This window comes from Hermetia illucens, chromosome 5, assembly GCF_905115235.1.
Source record: "Hermetia illucens chromosome 5, iHerIll2.2.curated.20191125, whole genome shotgun sequence".
Classification (NCBI taxonomy): Eukaryota; Metazoa; Arthropoda; class Insecta; order Diptera; family Stratiomyidae; genus Hermetia; species Hermetia illucens.
The window spans coordinates 97,626,685-97,646,079 of NC_051853.1; the positions used below are offsets into that span (position 1 = coordinate 97,626,685).

The window sequence follows — 19,395 nt, forward strand, 5'->3', positions numbered from 1 at the left end:
CACACACACATGGCTTGTGTCAACATTCGATTGTAGGATGATTTCTCAAGTAAAACTCTTTTTCATAAGCAATGTCGTCATTTAATTGTCAGACCTCGTATACCATTACTGCTTTATTTGTCCTAATATCGGAATGGGATGTGATTTGGGGCCTAGATTTCCCATAGGTGCATAATCGTTACTTTTCTCAGAACTGTGCACTCTTGGTACAAAATTGACAAAAAGATTGAAATAAAGATGAATGAAAAGCTCTTAATTTGATTGGGAGAATTCTGAATTTCACTTGTAAAACCGATTTGGGGTATCAAGCTAAACGAACTGTGCAGATTCAATTATAACCGAGTAAGACAAGCAGACAAACGGATTAAATGCAGACACTAAGCATTAAGTATTTTACAGAACCCTAATTTCAGTAATGCTGATCGCTGCATCGCTGATAGTGCGATCCGAGCCGTGTAGAAATCGCATGTATTCGTATAAACAAGCACACATGGGGAGCCCACTGGAATAGTTCGCTCCCCGGCATAATTGACGTTCTCCTTCCTTCACATGATGTATCTGAATTGTATGACTATGAACATGTGACTCTCGTGGGGTACATAAATCAAAAATACATGTTGATAGTTCAACAGAGATTCCGAAACTTGTTCCCCAGCCGCTCCACCAGTGGAGGGTAGACTTCCAGCCTCCCTTATCTGCGGAATGTAATAATAGACTACACTCAGAAGTTCATAATTCCACTGTACACCCTGGTGTTGCTGGATCCGTTATCAGCAAGTCCAGTAGCTATCTTATCGAGCGTCTGAGCTGGGGACTATCTGCTCATATAAAACGGTAGAATAGCCGCAGCCAGGCTAGTCTGACTATAGAACACGAACACGTACCACGCCAAGTAAATTTTTCCTAGGGAGAAAATATTAAACTCATTGAATTGTTGCTTTACCTCCGCGAAACGGAAAACTCATTTCACTGTGGTTGTAACCAGATACAACAGATCCAGATAGTGACAAACGCCCATCGCTCGTATTGACTTTACAGTAGGTAGTGAAAGAACCGGCCTAGCAGCCTGCATTCAGTTGAAGTGCGTTCGTTGTGCGTATCGCGTCGTTTTTACGTAGAGTCCGCAGAATTGATCAGAGATTGTTTGTAAAAAATTGTGAGTCCTTTAAGGATCGTAACAAATAGTGTGCAAAACAGTGCTAAGGGACTTATTGCTAATTCGATTCGAATAAAATACCGAGTGTGAATTTCGGGAGAAGAAACTTTGAAAAATAAGCTAAAAATGGATAACAACGTAGCGGTAAATAAAGTAGATCCCGCATTGGTCGGTGATATCCAACAGGATAACTTGGGCCTGTTGCCACATTTGGAATCGCTCGAGAGAATGATGCAGTTACCGGTGGTTGGCGCAGCTTGGCAACAGAGCCAGGACGTCTATGAAAAAGTTAAAAGTAAGTTTCTGGGAAATTTTTCTTGATTTTCGAGATATTAGTCGAACCACTACGGTATTTTCAAAAAGGGCAGTCACGTTCTCAGAAGTGTGCAAAAGTGGAATCCTTAACGGTAAAGGAAAACGGGAGAAGCAAGGTTTGTCACAGTGGCCACGTTGCACCGAAAATAGCAAATTAGCCTCGACAAAGAGGAAAAAAAGTTAACGCAATTATTCTTATCGCGAAAAAGCTGATTAGAGGAAAAATAAATTATCAGTGGACAGTTTGTGAATAAGCAGCGGTTCCAAACGATTCCATGATGGTAACTAACGGTAACAAAAGAGTGCCCGATGGTGCAGTTTAACGTTTTTGGTGGGATGCAATATTTTAGCTCCTGATTGGGGCTATCAAATAAATAATCCTTCAGTGAATAAGCAGCTGCAAGCACATGACGATTATAAAATAATTAGGTGGGGAGCGAAATTTGTGTTTGTCTAACCTGAACGTGATGAGTTAGTACAATTAAAGCAAGTGACAAAATGTTGATGTAATCCTGAGTTTCGTACACCGAAGTTTCACCAATTCAGGAGCCCTTAAAATTTTTAGTTTGTATCTAGTTTTCATAGTATTTTTCAGTAAATAAGCGATCTAACATGCCGGTCTATAACTGTTCCTCTTTGCCCTTTGCCTTAAGGCAAGTCTTTGCAGTGACATTTTCACTGCCATTAATCCTAACATTATTGGGAATTGCATCGGCTCCCAACTTATGCTAGGAGGGTAGTCACGGATCTAATAATACTTCCAGCCTCCCTAAACTGTCTTTATTGCAACAACTGAGAAACCTCTAAGTCGAGAAATATTTTGTAATTTTCGGGAAATATTTCATACATTATAATTCCTTTCAGTCGAAATCGAAGGGTCAATTCCACGGTGCAAATACAAATCCTTCTAGTTTCATGTGTGCAAGTGTACATTTACAAACCAACGTCGAACATAGAAAATTCAATGAAAAAAAGGGGTGATAGTAGGACCCGCACAATTTCCACTCCAAGTCCAGTTTCTGTACATGATTTTGTGCCCTGGATGCCTCGGCGCGTGTTCTTGTGGAAGTTTTAAAAGGAGCGGGAAGTACATTTTAATGACAGATTCCTATGAAACAGTCACAATCATTGTCAACTTCACTGGCCTGTCCAGAACTGAGCGATTGAAATATCTTGGATCACTTCTATCAGCCAATAAAGAACTGGGTTGTGAAGTTTCTTCACGCATTAGTGCAACCTGGCGAAGAGGCGTTCCACAACTGGTGTTTTTTGTGACCGACGTATCAACGAACATCTCAAATCTAAAATTTACCGCAATGTCGTTCGCCCTGTCGCTCTCTATGGTTCTGAGTGTCGGCCGACTATAAAAGGCAATGAATGTCGTCTTGCGGTAGTGGAGACTAAGATTTTGCGTTGGACTAGTGGCGTGACACATTGTGATCACATCTGAAATGAGGATCGGCACGATCGGTATGAGATTGCATGGTATGATCATGTAATTTGCGCTAACGGGAATTCACTTACCAAGATTGGTCTGAACACGCCAACGCGCCAACGATCATTATTATCCCTAAGTGCAAACAATGTGCAACTTCACTAATTAGGACCAATATAGCTCGATTAAACAAGTTGAGTTTTTCAATAAAGCGAAGTAATACGGGCCTACCCGTCAATTATATTGCAAAAAGGCGGTCATGATTAACGGAATATTTTTGCAAGTTGGTTGATCGGCGCGGACAAGAAGATGATGGTTAAAGCTCCATCAAGGGACATGGGAATCAATCAGAACTTCAAAATGTGTTACCAAAAAGGTAGTTTAGAAAAACTTCTGTAACTTCTGAAAAATAAAAAAATAAATCAGCCCTTGATCAAGATGTCACGCCTACCGTAATACAATTTATACCCTGTTATTCTTGGTTAACCTCGAATTCCAGAAAACGTGCGCCATTTTTCAAAGGCGAGAGCAACGGTGTGATTAATATGATGACACTACAATAAAAATACCCGATAGAGAAGAAATTACCAAATCAATCGCTAATTTGCATATAACAATTTGTCAATGAAGAATGTATTGTATATTATATTGCTTGACAACAAATTATCTTAAGAGTGAAAGTACATGGACGTGTTTGTTAGATTTAACTTTTTAAGTCGAACAATTTTGCCTGTCAAATAAGAATTCGACTTAGAGAGGTTTTACTATATTCGATGTTAGGATGTGTTAAGGTCATCGACCACATTCAGTTCGGCCTCTAAGTTACGCTTGAACAGTTCACAGTTGCTCGGCGTCCGGAACGTGAATGGGATGCCGCTGGCCTGTCAGTTTGGACATTGACAGCCAATGATTCGGCCAACCGGCTCTAAGCGAGAATTTCATGTTTATTAGGTGTGAACAAGAATTTTTCGGGCATTTTCATCACTGGCAAACATTTTTTATAAATGCTCACTCAAAAAAATATCTCTGATTTTCGTTTCAAGGCCTTCCATGTCCAGAGTTCAACTAATGATGGCGCTTGGCTTGCCGATGCGTGGATGGTGCTTTCAGCTCAATTGACGGCCGTGTGCTTCCTTCCTTCCAACAAAAACACAAAGCGGTTTTGATACATCCGCCACACTTTGAACTTTACTTTTCCGATCGTGGTAGAGCGATTGAACCCAGCGCACGAGTTCTTCTGGCACTAAGTGTTGTCGTAGAGCATGCCAGATGAGCACGTGTGGCACACAACTTTCTCTCCAGAAATGCAATGTAAAACAAAACCTGATTCAAATCAGTCTATCTGTCTGGCTGTCACGAAGGTTTTTTCACTGAATATAGTCATGTGGGGTATCAAATGAAAGGTTTCAATTAGCGCTTTCCGAAGCCGGTGTTAGTTTTGACATTTATTGGAATGGCGAGGAGTTCGGGGACTAGAAAATGATTATTTTTTCATCGTCCAGGCCTCAAAGTATGCTCCATATCGATTGTATTATTGTTTTTGGGAAATTGAGTAGAAACCTCCCTTAAGTTTATCCTAGAGTCAAAGAGAATGTTGCCCTATAGGGAATAGTTTCACATGCTAAATCCATATACATTACTAGCTACGCACAAATGGAATAGTCCTGCACCAAAATATATTTACATAAGAAATACAACCTTTCAAACCTGAAGCGTCGAGCTACCATTTTCGACTTGTTTTGCTTTGCTTGAAACGATCCCTAATTCCTTAATTACCTACTCAAACGACCAAAGTGGAAAAAAATCTTTAAATAATTCTACATGCAACTTTGGCGTAGCATTTCAGTCCAAAGTGTAGCAGAGATCAGAGATCACTTGCGATTACATTAGGCTGCATAAATTAGTAATTTGTCCTGCTTACTTACATATAGCCTATTTCCTCATATTCCTAATATCCCTATATTCTTCCCCTATCGCCCCTTTCTCAACCTCCATAACCCGCATTTCTTTCAATTACCCGAATGCGTTGAAAGATACGCGTATTCAATGATATACCCCCCAAATTTCGGTTTTCTAGCCATGTTTTGGAACTCAGAATCTCAATTTCTGACAATTTCTTCAGTGTCAGGCGGAGGGTTGAAGAATCACCCCATACTCTTCAAGTCGAGAATATGACAAGCGTAGTCAACTGTAATTTTTACTCCTTTTATAATTTTAGCATCAACTACTGATAATAGAGTTGTGTGTTCCCTGTTTCGTATGTCATCAACAAAAATTTTGTTTGAATTTCTCTTATTCCACCATTGTACACACTTACATTTACATATTATTGTTCTGATGCAATTTCAGTATCAAATTTATCAACTGACTGTCCACGATCAGCAATTTTACCGACAAGTAACGACTGATCCAATTTTTTAATTTGAAAAAAAAAAATTCTAAATGATTAATTTAATCATATGCTGATTAATTTAATCATTTGCCTCAACTGATTATATGGTTTTAAAACAAAGGAACCAAAGTGCCTCTAAACACTTTAGTTGGTTCCAAAACCGTTTTGAATAGCGACACTTTAAATGTTGAATTATCCCCCGACTAAGCGACTGTAATTTGGAGGTCATACTTGGTAGGAAAAATGACAATTTAATGGGGGTTTTATCCGACAGACATTTCAATGCAAATGAAGCAGGATTGCTTCCTCTGCATTGAAAATGTCGAATTGAGAATTATTATGTCCGCGTTTGAAAATTATATCGGCGATCATCTAGTTCCATGGGAACCGAGTTGACCCTCTGAGAGCATGTACTACGTGGAGAATTTGCTCTTGGCCCGGTTGGCCCTCATGGCACGACACCTAATTTCTTTTTGCTTTTGAATCATCCTCATTGCTTTGAAACATTTTTAAATGACTTGATGAGTCAGCGACAAAAATTGATAGACAAGTATAAGTAACACACAAAAATCTAATCTATCAGCGACAATTTTTCCCGCTTTTGATATGATTCATAATTAAATAATGCGTTTGATAATCTGTGAGAAAAGTCCATGAAAAAAAAACTACAGTGAATATCGATTATGGCTAGTTTTGACGGTTTTTCACAATGGTGGAGTATCCTGTCAAAATCGCAATCGTAAAATCAAACGCATCATAAAGGCGTGCAATTATAGGACTTACTGCAGTATCCTGAATAGCTGTATGGCCAAATCAATTCAAACTGCGCTTTTGAAGAATGAGCTCTACTTACTGGCCATTTCACTCATCAGACTCCAGTCCAATGGAAACTGTTCCTAGATTAATGATTAATATCTTTGTTATATAAATCAGACTTATTTTCAAAAAGCTGATGAAGTTTCGGGGAAAAAAACGCCTTTGAAATTTACGGTACCAACTCATCGAAGTGAGAGGAGTTGCAGAACTACATATTTGTACACTTTTGCTACCTAAATCCTTTGACTATGTCGTTTGAAAGATCTTAGGGAAACTTTTCACCATGAAAAATCTCTACAAGACGAAAATGAGGCATCATCATCATCAACGGCGCAACAACCGGTATCCGGTCTAGGCCGGCCTTAATAAGGAACTCCAGACATCCCGATTTTGCGCCGAGGTCCACCAATTCGATATCCCTAAAAGCTGTCTGGCGTCCTGACCTACGCCATCGCTCCATCTTAGGCAGGGTCTGCCTCGTCTTCTTTTTCTATCATAGATATTGCCCTTATAGACTTTCCGGGTGGGATCATCCTCATCCATACGGATTAAGTGACCCGTCCACCGTAACCTATTGAGCCGGATTTTATCCACAACTGGACGGTTATGGCATCGCTCATAGATTTCGTCATTGTGTAGGCTACGGAATCGTGCATCCCCATGTAGGGGGCCAAAAATTCTTCAGAGGATTCTTCTCTCGAACCCGGCCAAGAGTTCGCAATTTTTCTTGCTAAGAACCCAAGTTTCCGAGGAATACATGAGGACTGGCAAGATCATAATCTTGTACAGTAAGAGCTTTGACCCTATCGTGAGACGTTTCGAGCGGAACAGTTTTTGTAAGCTGAAATGGGCTCTGTTGGCTGACAACAACCGTGCGCGGATTTCATCATCGTAGCTGTTATCGGTTGTGATTTTCGACCCTAGATAGGAGAATGAGGCATGAAAAGTGGAAAGCGATACAATGAATATCTTCGCAGTGTTCCAATTCTTTTGTTCATTTTAAAATTCATCATCTTAATTTGTTTGGCCACGAATTCAAGTTTCGTCTATCAAAAGATTTCAATTAACACCCCATTAAGTCCAGCACCCAGTATGCTTAGATCATCAACGCTTACGCATCTCCCGGTCAGATTGTTTTGACAATTAGTGGTTCGAGAACTATAAGTAAGAAAATAAATTAAGAGTTGAATTTGTTTAAATTGAAATTCAAATATTTACGGCTATTCTACACTACCGTAGTCATAAATTTCGTTTCTTTCCCCCGAATTCGGCAAATTTATGGAGACATTGGTCTTTAAAGTTATATTTTAATTTATTTTTCATTTTCACCATTATTTCTGCTATCTTCTATCCTACAATGTATTTTTTTCGGCCGATATAGATGGAGATATCCGGGTTTAAAGTTTTTATCTCATTTTGTTTGGTTCAAATCAATAATCTATATATTACTCTTCACCATATTTTGCTCCTGAACTTTCCCTCGAACTTGTCTTGTTTATTGAGATCGTTTGAAATTTTTACTCTGTGTTTCGGACTTTTCCGACACCAGAATTTATAATGCCACCCTTCAAGCTTTGTTGCTCTCAAATTTCGTTTTTTTCCAAATATTATCGACGTAAACAAATCCGATATTGTTGTCCGTCAGTGAGGAGTTAACGAATGATTATATACATAATCAGATTTTTCACAAACTCGTCAGCTCAATTTCGCTGTTTGTTTGCAGCAACCATAGAAATTGATTCAATAACAGATGGTTAGATTATGGTCCATGCATACCTCCGTCCCTACTGTTCTTTTAGAGGTTCTGTTTTGCTATGAATCAGAAACTATGTTCTTTTCGTTGTGAAACTAACATAGTGTATCTAAACTGGCGTAAAACTACGAAAGTTTCCATATCATATGCAAACTTTGGTATTTCGACTGAAAAGTCACTCAAGGTAGACAGGCATAAGCGATCGTTATGGTGTGTAGTTTTGATGACATAAATTTGCAAGAAACTGAGGACAAAGAAAACTTAATAGAATCTAACCGGGCTACATTTACAGGTCCCGCCTATGTCGTTCACGAAGGACATTGACTCCTTCACCCTACAACCAGAGACCTCTTTGAGGTTGCCAAAGAATTATTTGCCTACCGTTCACAGGATGACTCCAGCTAGAGCTGAGTAATCGTAGGACAGCGACTTTGCTTTCACTTTGAAGGTGTCATCTAGACTATTCAGCGCGTTTCTACGTTTTCTCACCACCCTGAAAGTGGCTTGAGCTATCGGTCAGAATAAATGATGTAACGCTTAAAGCTCGGATCATTCCCCAGCCACCGACAGGTCCTCAGTATAATCAGTACCTTCGCTTGGAACAATCTGACGCATCCTAAAAACCTAATCTCTCGACTACACTGTTCATATATGAAATTATTCCCACTCCGCTGCAGAGGCGGAGTCATTTAATGATACTTCGTCTAGGATATAACTATGGTCATAGAGCTTCGAAGTCTGATAGGCCCGCACGATACAGTGTACTTAATATAAAAGTCCATGGCATTACTAGCACCTGCAGCAGCGGCTCTTTCAATCCTATTAAGCTTGTATTTCCTACTCAGCACTATCGGAGAGGCTGTGTACATTTAAAGAAACATCCTTGATCGGAGGCTCCATTTCTTCATGAAAAGTCCTTTTGCGGTCGTAGAAGGCTATACCGGCCTTTTTAACCCTCAGTTCTATGATTAGACTTGAATTAAATTTTGGCTTTAGCATTACACCCAAAAACTTCATATTGAAGAAAAGTGGCAATCTTTGTCTATTTAACCGCATCAGGTGGAACTCGGGTATCCTTACCTCGGTGTTAGCATCAGTTCTGCTTTGATTGGAATTTTGCCGAATCGGCATATTGCAGTCCACAGACACACTTTTTCATGATCTCGCTGATAATAGAAGGAGAAATTTGTGACTAACATCACCCACCTGGGGGCGTTTCTCTATTCGCAGTTCCGGTTAAGTAGCTACACCGGAAGGTCGTCAAACCGGTTTTAACTCCGGCTTTCGACTCTTATTTTAGATTGCCTGCTTTATTATAACGAGTCAATAAAGAAAAACGTCTTGAAAAACGGCATCGCTGTTTGGCTCAATGAAGGCCCGGAGTTCCTATGCAGAATGAAAAACCTAACTACCTCATACCTGATGTGGGATTACTTTTCCAGTGCTCAGTTCATGTCTTTTGCTTTGAAAATCCTCCCGCATGCTGTCAATAAATATTTTATTTTAACGAAGAACGCTGAGTGCTATAAACACGCTACATTCACATTTTATTTCTCATTTCCTCAAGGGAAGCGTATATCAGGGTCGCACAATCGACACTTAGACGTCATTTCCGTTTCCAATTACTGGAAAGCAAAATTGCTAATTGGCTTAATATTTGCAACCTTGGGAGAATGAGTGAATTCAGTTTTTTCTTGCCCTGAAGAATCACTGTCACCTTTCTTTTTAGCTCGTGTTTGGGTGGAGGGTTCACAAGAGTGAATTCCTCCATTTCAAATGAGATTTGATTATCGATGGAAACGTCAATAGGAAAATATGCAATATGCGCAAAATGGAGTCCTAACATTACATATAAAGTAAATTCAGGCCGTCTCTTATCATCAAAAGTACAGATTTTTCAAAACTTTAAAGTAAAATTCTATTTGCGCATCTTGCAATATAATAAAAAAACGATATTATCATCGAAAAATAAATGAGAAAGTTCTTATTATATATATTTGAGAAATCGCGTTGATTGGCATGTGCTTGACCCGATCATTGCTTATCACGCATTTTTTTCTCTGATTCAAGTGCAACGTATCGCAGTTGGCAAATAAACAGATAACGCTTAATGTTACTTTTGCAGCACTGAAACCTTGCGGATTCATTTTTTACACGTGTACGAGTTGCAGTGCAATGTTCCCATTTTTTTAGCCATAAGGGTTCAAACTCGTGCGATAACAGTGATGGGGATTCAGTAAGTGGTGAGAAATTTCGAAGAGGATATGAAAATCGGTGCAATGATTCTACTACAATGAATTCAACGGCGTTCATAGACCAAGATCTGAAATGAAACTGGGGTCGATTTCAAAGCCACTTGAACAATTCAAAACATAATAATTGCCTTTAATAGAACTTAATTATATCCAAGCATTTCTAGGCTAAATTTTCTCACATCGCAACTATTATTCTATTTCCAGGCCACAATCGTATGTTCAATTGGGCATTCAGTACAGCCGAAGATGCCGTTCATCGGGCCATCAGTACAGCCGCCCCTATCGTTTCAAAATTCGATCGTCCAATTCACTATGTTGATCAAACATTGGTCAAGGGAATTGATAAATTGGAAGTGACGGCACCCATTATCAAAGAGCAGCCGCAAGAGATTTACAATCAGGCCAAAAACAAGGTCATTGATGTCGTACAGCCGCACATCAACAAGGTTTGTGCACTACGGGTGGCTGGCCAGCAAAAGGCATCCTCGCTGAAAGATCTTTCCTGGCAAAAGGCTAACGAGGTTCTGGCCACACAATATGGAAGCATCGCAGTTAGCGGAGTGGACCAAACTTCAGCATTGGCAGAACGACTCTTGGACTACTACTTTCCAAAAACTGAATCAGACATTGAGAATGATGACGGTAAGTTAAAAGGAGTCCAGTAGCATTGGTGGTGGCTGTCTTGAAAATTCAATCTTAATTAAAAAATCTAAATCTTTCGTTCAAAATTATCTTTGTAATTAGATTGTTACGCTTTACGGTTCTTCTTGCTTCTCTCTTTTCTTACACAGCATATTTAATTTCCGTTTGACACACATTTGTTCATCCTTCATAGTTGCTTATGTGCGAAAACTCACGTAAATGTATTTCACGCAGATAAATGTGGCGATGCACTTTCGCGACTGAAGTCCATCCACTAACAATATCTGCTTTGTGTTTACTCTTTGGAACTGCTTAATAAGAATCCACAACCAAAGTATTTCCCCTGTTTTGAACTAAAAAAAAAGTTTTGAATTCATATCGAAATATGTTGACACATTGACTGCGTATTTTCTAGAGATAGATAAGATAAAATCTGAGGGATCACAGTTTACGTAGTTGAATAACCCCCTTTTGCAAAACACACTATTTTTAGACGGTAAATTTATACTCTAATCGATGTTTTCAGATAACAAAAGATTTAATCCTTGATTAGATAACGATTTGATATTCTGACTTGCTTTTTATGAAAGGAACCCATTTAAATTTCAAAAATGTTGAACTTTCGATTTTGATTGCGCTGCCGATAACAGAATACAATCACGCGATCCTAAATAATACGAAAATTGGTTTGCTTCTAATCGAGGAAATTATCATTGAATAACAATGAAATGTTTACGATGGATACAAAAATGAAAAATAGAAATACCTTTGCCTCAATTTAGAAATAATTTTCTAAGTATTTCAATCAAATCCCAGTAGTCTAGGTTGCTACTGAGATATACAGTGCCGGAAAAAAAGCGTGCTCAACGTTTTTAAATGTGTTTCCTGTTAAAAGTATTTTTTTAATCTTAATGATTTTTCATATATGATCTTGTAGCATTTTTATTCAGAATTAGATGTGTAATTTAGAAAAAAAGTTGTCAAAAAGTAACCACCTTCATTTTCCATGTTTCCGTCAATTTTTAGGCGGAAGAAACCGGCCCAAAGTAATTTTTCCAATTTATAGTTGATTTATCGGGGAAAAAAACGTGCTTAAAGTAATTTTATTGTTGTCTTATTAATAACAATAATCGTTGGCGCAACAATCCTATTGGATCAGGGCACTGCATTCAAGACCGTAACGGTGCACTACAGGATAGCAGTACCCTATAGGAGGCAATGTGGTCTGCATTGCGCGATTGTTACCCTGATTTGACTCAGATACTTATTCACAGCTGAGTCGATTGGTAACCGACGTCCAATCACGATACAAATTCCAATGCCACCAGTGAGATTTGAACCGCAACCTTCCCTACGACAGCCTTGTGCTTTAATCACTCAGCTATCCAGACACGTTGACTTATTGTGTTGTTAAAGGCTAGACCATATCTTATGGTTCGACTAATCAAAATTTATGCTCTTTTCAATAGAAGGGATTCATCATGTTCAGACTGCTCACTGGAAAACATTAGGACGCCAAAAACCAGGTGCCAAGGGTGAAACGTAGAAGCGAATCTATGGTGATACCATCTTGTTTGTCTCATAGTGCAATCATCTCAAAGTTTAAAGTCGTGGGGGTAAAGTAAAATACTGTTATTTATTCTCGGAATCTAGGCTACCTCATTCTCCTGGCTAATTGAGCAACGAATGGATTTTTTATGAAGAGGCTTGGCTGGTGGCCGACAACCATGATCTGGACAAACCCCTGACTTGAATCTCATCGAACGTCTTTGGGAAATTGTTGACAAAAAGATCAGGGAACGTAATTTTACAAAAAACCGCCTGACCTATACACCACCAATGAGTAAGAGACAGCCAGACTTTCAATGGATCTAACTTTTTGGCTTGTTTGACCCCATGCTCCAGCGCTGTGGTGCAGCTATTACTGCGAAACAATATGCGACTAATTATTTCATTTTTGTAAAAGTTGGTACAAAAACACCTTTAAAAACGTTGAGCACTGTTTTTTTCCGGCACTGTACATGTAAACGCATTGGAATACTTATTAAGGCATCGAATTTTCGGAAAAACATAAACATATTCATTTTTTGTAAGTTTTTGCTTTTTCGTTCCATTTTTTGGATGTCAATAGACCCAATTTTGATTCCTAATTTCAAAACCAAGCGAGCGATGCTAGTTGATGATGGCAAGAGCGAAGGTTTGTCACATTTACTTTGATAGGAAAGTTTCAAATCCCTCTTCATTATTTGCTGAACTCGCCGTTGTCTTACCCTCGAGTTCGTTACCAATTACCAATTTGTGCAAAAATTCCCTGTTTAATCAACAATGGCACATTTAGATCTTTCCAATCATCTTGAAATTTCCCAGTTGGACAGATGTTCGTGATTGTAAGCTTTAATTTTTCCTTTTTCTTCTTATATCAAGGATTTCCAGAAAATATTTTAAAACAACTAAAGAGATATGCTTTTTAAACAAAAGTTGTTTTTTCAAATTGTATTAACAGTAAACTTTGCTTGCTGGCGCTTTTATCATGACAGATGAAATAAAAAATTTAGCCCTTCCTTTACATTAGGTGTAGTAAACAGAAATCCATCATTTTTGCCCGGAATTGATCCGATTTAAGTCTAATATGCGCTGTTTTGTTCGACTACTTGTTGCCATTTTGAATATAATACCATTATGCCTCCCCCGTCCTTATTGGCAAAAACTGCGGCAGTCAAATTCTCTCTTGAAACAAATTTTTCAACATCAAAATCGTTCGCCGTAGACAGGAGAAGGTGGTAATCACTTGATGCCAGGTACGAACAGGGTAGTAGGGTAGGTGAATCCGTTTACGCACAGAGTATTGGACTCCCGCAACAGTACGCCGTCGCACTACCAACTAAAGATCTCCATGTCATCAGAGAACTAGCCTGGAACCGTTTAACACATTACTTGGGGCTAGCCCTCCCGCTCTTCCGGCTTTGGGAGCCTTCAAGTCAGGGAACTCTTTTTACCAACGGGAAGGGAATCACCGTCTACCAGGATCTGCCCCTCCGTGCCCAAAACGTCGTCTTCCAGAGCATCAAGCTGGCGCCGAAAGACCGGTATCGTCTCATTCGGCGTCAGGTAAATGCTATAAAAGGTTACCCCTAAACACCGAATCTTGGCAAACCCATTACCTCGGCTTTGGAGAAGAACACGAAATCGAACACCGTCCCGAACCCAGATGGCAGCGATACCCGATAGGTCGGATCCCTGTTCGGGTATTGCTCGCTAATTAGCATTATATAAGCCTTTACCTCTGTAGCGAACTGCACTAGCAACTGGTGAGCAGTTCCGCTCTGGTGCATGTTAATTTGTAGGATGCGGATCATGCTAGTTGCACCCTAGCCCTTTCTAATTCCGCCCTAAAAATTGGACACCGCCTCCAACCCGCAGTGTGTGCAACGCTCTCATCAGACACGCCACGATCCCTGCAGAGAACACAATTTTCGCTTTCATTGCAGGTCGCTTGCAAGTTGCTGGCGTGTGTCCTTAGTCTTGTTAGGGATTATCCGGATTTGTACCATGCATACTAGCCAATTTTGATTTTCCCGCTGCTAAGGAGTTTTTGTCCTCGGGCATTCACAGAAGTGATACTTATCCGGGCATTGATTCGATCTTTTCTGTGAGACAGTCCTAAGACCTAGAAACGAGAGGTTCCTCCGCTTTGAAGAAAGCCTTCTTGCTAGTTGTCTTCGGACTTCGTTTGATGAGGACTCTGCCACGTTACTTTTCAGTATGGAAGACACTTTTGCTCTATTGTCTTCGGGTTTCATTCTGTAGCGGATTTCACTAAGGACTTCCACAAATGTCTTGCCTTCCGTCGGCTTAATGAGCAGAGCTGATGATGTAGTCTTACAGGGCCTCGAATATGAGTCCGAACATTGCATTCACTTGCATAAGTATCTTCTAACCAATCCCTCGAAGCTTCTCATGAGTTACCCTGAGTTGCCCTGGTAGAACATAATTTCTCTCATATTGGCTAAAGCTAGTCGGTTCTGGGCAGTTAGTTCCTGTATATAATCCAATTGCTGATAGTACAAGTGCGAATTAAAAGTTTCACCGTAGAGGAGCAGCTCATAGCAGATGATTTTCTTCCTACCCCATCAAAGACAAAGCAAAACTCTCCTGGTAGTCAATCCTGGCTTGATCACGGTTTGTGCCGCCTCACCGCAATTCGACCATGATCGTTTATACTTGACCTTGTGGTAAATGATCCACAATGGGTGGATTTTCAACAGCGATTCGTAAATAGAAATTCGATATACGAGATTTTATGGCGTTAACTCCTGTGGCACCCTCAGCCTTATTCAATTCATTTCAAATTGGTTTTTCTATTTAGTCCTTGGGATGATTTCCATGATTTTATCGACATTTTTGACAATTGGTTTTCCAGGTTCACTTCGAATTTATCGGACCACAATTGACGAAACCAAAATTTCACGTGATTGACTGTTACACATACAGTGTTGACATTTTCAGCCGCCTGGCTAGTGTTTTTTCATAACTCTGTCATCCTTCATTCTGCTCGCCAATTGTTTGTTAAGTTTTTCGTTGCTATTCATTCATTCTCATTACTAATGGCAATTGCAAGCTAAGCACTATGTTTATATTGTTAAGTATCACCTTTTTTAAAACTCTATTAACATTGCCTCTTCTCGAATTTCCAGCACCGATTTCTGCTGCCGATGATCCTGTCCTTCATACAGTCCAAACAGTCGGGCGTCTTTCCAACAAAGTTTCCCGTCGTGTATATCGTTCTGTTTCCCGCCAAATTAAACAATTGAAAAAGGAAGATGTTCACGAGTACGTTGCATCCCTCATTGCCGTCCTGCGGCTGACACAATACCTAAACTTCATCAATGAAAAAGTTCAGTCAGTGAACCAGTCTAACGAGAATGTTAACGAAAGTGTTAGTAATGAAAATAAGACTGAGCAAGTTCCAGCCCCCGTAGAAAATAATGCTGTAGAAAAAATTGAGGAGAAGAAAGACATTCCATTTAGCGATTATTGAGGAAGATCAAATTTATTGTTATCATTAGTAAAAATCAATTTAACGTAATTTACTATGTTAGGGTAAAAATTGCCACCGTACAATATGATATGCTAGATAAGAAGGGAGAGGTTAGAAGCTTCCCTTCCAGATACATACTCTACTAACTACCGTTATGTAAATATTTATGTTAATTCTTATATGTTCTTATCTCTTACTATTCTTTCGAACTCTTACAATTATTCTTATTCGTTTTCCATAAAGGATTCTCAGCGCCCATATGCATGTAGCCCCAATACATAATTTAGGCCTAGAATGGCTTTCATTGTTTAAAAAGTCAGAAGAGTGAAAATCATGTTTAATGAACAGTGTCTAGATTTAAGTGAAAATGTTGCCAAAAAAATATTTTGAGTTGCGTAGTGTTAGTGAGAATCAAAGGATTTTTCTGTTTGTTTGATGTAAATACGTTTAGGCGAGTGTAGCGCGTAACTCCCATTATCGATAGCGTTAAGCCATGTGTATCTTAAGGTAAACCTTTTTCTACACTGATATGTATATTGATATTTTTGTTCCTGGAATATGATTCGATATTATATGAAAACAATGATATATAAAAAGGATATTAAAGAAAATTGAGAAAGAGTGAATCCAGTCTTTTACTTCAATGTTATTATTTATTTAAGAGTTTTACATTTACGATGAGTCAAGAGTGGGACGTTAAAAATGTAGTCATGTGGGGTATCAAATGAAAGGTCTGGATCAGTAATTTTCGAAGTCTTAGTTTTGATAACAATTGCAGAATTCCCAGAAACGGGCATTTAGATGTCATATACAGCATTTCCTCAAATTAACTGCATTTCAAATGAAATTAATAATTTTCCAAAACATAACGATTTTCCACACCAGATTCACGTCTTTCCAAGTCAAATTCACGGTTTTCTAAATGAAGTTAACATTAGCATAAGCTTTGTATGAAAGGTGGAAATGTAATCAGTTTTCATACGTAATAGGCTTTTTAGATTAGATGATAATTTGACTCTGTAAATTTTATTTGGAAAAATGTTAATTTTATTTGGAAAGTCGTGAATTTAATTTGAAAGACGAGAATTTTGTGTGGAAGGCCGTTAATTTGTTTTGAAAAATTGTTAATTTCATCAAGTGAAACAAAATGTAGTACTAGCTAGTTTCACTCAGCGTTATTGCGATGATGGATATTTTGCCCTTAATAGATAGCACTGCCTAATTTTAAACCAAAACTAGCAACCAGTCGCAGGAGGCGTAATTGATCATGTGATGATAGTACATACAAAAGTAAGATTAAATTTCAATAAACCGAACAAAGTCTGCTGTTCCATAGGTGAGGGGCATACACGTACTTAAATATTTTTTTGAAGAATTTACATTGAAATTCCGAATTGTGACTTCCACAAAAATGTAAACCGTCGCTTGGAAGATGATTAAAATTGTGCATGAATATTATACGCAACATAAACAAGACGCAATCTAAAAATAAACCCACAATTGCGTACTATGGCTACAGTACCAATCTCTGCAACCTTAAATGGTGGAGGCATCCATATAAAAACTGCACGCTGCATAAAAAGCCGCCAGATTAGTGTATGCCACAGTTCAGCCAAACATGCTTTTCTTTCATCCAAGCTCCATTATTTTCCTATAAATGGCATTGAGAATGTTTTCCATCCGTTCGAATTGGGCGACGCTGTTTGATCAGTCTGGGGCGGCATACCCAGTTCGGGGCGCACGAGATAAAATTGTTCTGCTTCCATATAAACTTGTTTCAAGGTGACTCCAAGACCCCATATAAACATGATCTTTGTATAATGGAGCACGTACACCATCAACCTAATCTTTTTTGCCATTCGCGATCATCGATCTTCGACTAATTTGTATCTACAATCATGCTTAAAGTGCTGGCATCCATACTCGAGCCTTTCGGGACGCCATCAATGCGCCCCTTCAACCACATCAGGGTCGCGATCGGTTATTGAAAAAAATGCCTATTTTAAACGCTTATTTTATGAATCCCAGAAACTGTTATGAACCAGCAGCTGTGTATGTGCGCAACAGTTGTATGGGTAACCGTTTATAGCACTATAGTATTGCTGACGTTCAATTTGGCTTATCTGCGTTCAAAGGTCAGAAAGTGGCGTGATCGCCAACGCCATTTAATCGCGTCGTTATGGGCTTGGTGTGCCTTCTTCGGGAATTATATATTATGAAGACTGCATTCGAGAATCAGTGGCACGAACAACTTAATGCGAATTGGGGTGCTCAGAAAAAAATCCGACAAAGATAAGGAGACGTGACTTTCGAACAAGTGCAAATGAGTAAGACAATGGAATTTTTTTAACGCGACGTAAATAATACTTAGAGCATGGAACAGATGAGTAAAGAGAACTACAATCAGATTTTTTGTCAGTGCCATGAAACCTTTTGAAGTATTTGAAACCATTGTGGAGAGTATAAATTTTAATAATAGATATCCGTCATTAGTGGTGGTGCAATGACCAAGTGAGTTGAGCGTTAGTTTCTCGACTCCTTTGCCTCGAGTTCGAATCTTGGAAATTAGTATTTTTCTCTGTGTTACAGCACAGTCTCATTGGAAATCAAAAAGGAAAAAATAGTAATTCGAAAAAAGATTATGTGGATCCACTCCAGGAGTGAAAAAGAGACATATATTTAAATGTTGCTAGCAATTCCTATCGTATGGTTTCCCTTCCATCACTGGACGGGTTTAGGCTCTTTAAAGGGTTATATCTGCTTGCAATATTTTTTCTTCACTTTTTTATTGACTTAAAATACCCTAAAACACTCCCAGATTTATAATCAATAGCGATTTTGTATAAAAACAACTTAGAAATATTTTAAAATTTGTTTCTCTGAAGTAACTCCTAAGAAAAAAAAACCTGCAGTGAATATCTCTCCAATTATTACACTCAAAACGTGTACCCTTTTTTGGAATTATAATGATAATTCCCTTCATCCATTCTCTGGGAAAGGTCGCGGATTCCCAAAATTCTCGTCCGTGTGGAAGTAGCAAATCTGAAGTAACTGCAGGTGCAGCGATAAATAACTCTGCGGGGAGACCCTCAACCAGAGCTTTACTCCATTTGAGTGCATTGATAGCCCAAATAATTTCTCTTTTGCTTAAGGGACAGTCCGTATGCGCATGTTACGGTGACTAGCCGTTTCATTCACAAAAGAAGGAACCTCGCCGGATGAAATAATGCATCTTCTGCTTCCCTGAGCAGCGCAATGACAAATTCTCTGGAGTGTTCTACGTGGGAGGGGCATTCCGGAGAAACTAACAGCTATTATCAAAGTGACATTATGATAGCGCCAAATATCACATGCCGCACCAAGGTAAAATCTCAAAGCGAAGTCCGCTAGGGTTGCATCTTGTCACCGATATTAATTCTTTTTGTTATCGTTAACATTTTTTATGCTGCCTTGTCCGAAGTACGTGGAGAATTCCAATGGACGATGATATCTTTCCTCAAATCCCTCGACTACGCTAATGATATCTATTTTTCCCCTCACCGGATCATGGACCTTAGCCAAATGTCTCTGGATTTGGAAAGAAAGACAATTAA

The 19,395-nt window shown here is 39.0% G+C and overlaps 1 protein-coding gene across 1 annotated transcript; it reads left to right on the forward strand.

Moving 5' to 3' along the window:
- The first annotated feature begins 833 nt into the window (after positions 1-833).
- Positions 834-16,428, forward strand: LOC119656595 (lipid storage droplets surface-binding protein 2). The gene is made up of 3 exons (XM_038063021.1): positions 834-1,451; positions 10,327-10,764; positions 15,459-16,428. The coding sequence occupies exons 1-3, from the start codon at positions 1,283-1,285 to the stop codon at positions 15,800-15,802; spliced, it is 951 nt and encodes a 316-aa protein (XP_037918949.1). The 5' UTR covers positions 834-1,282; the 3' UTR covers positions 15,803-16,428.
- Positions 16,429-19,395: the final 2,967 nt, after the last annotated feature.

Coding starts and splice junctions, on each gene's coding strand:
- LOC119656595 (XM_038063021.1), top strand. CDS start 1,283: ATGGATAACAACGTAGCGGTAAATAAAGTAGATCCCGCATTGGTCGGT. Junction 1,452..10,326: donor CGTCTATGAAAAAGTTAAAA/GTAAGTTTCTGG, acceptor TTCTATTTCCAG/GCCACAATCGTATGTTCAAT. Junction 10,765..15,458: donor AGACATTGAGAATGATGACG/GTAAGTTAAAAG, acceptor TCGAATTTCCAG/CACCGATTTCTGCTGCCGAT.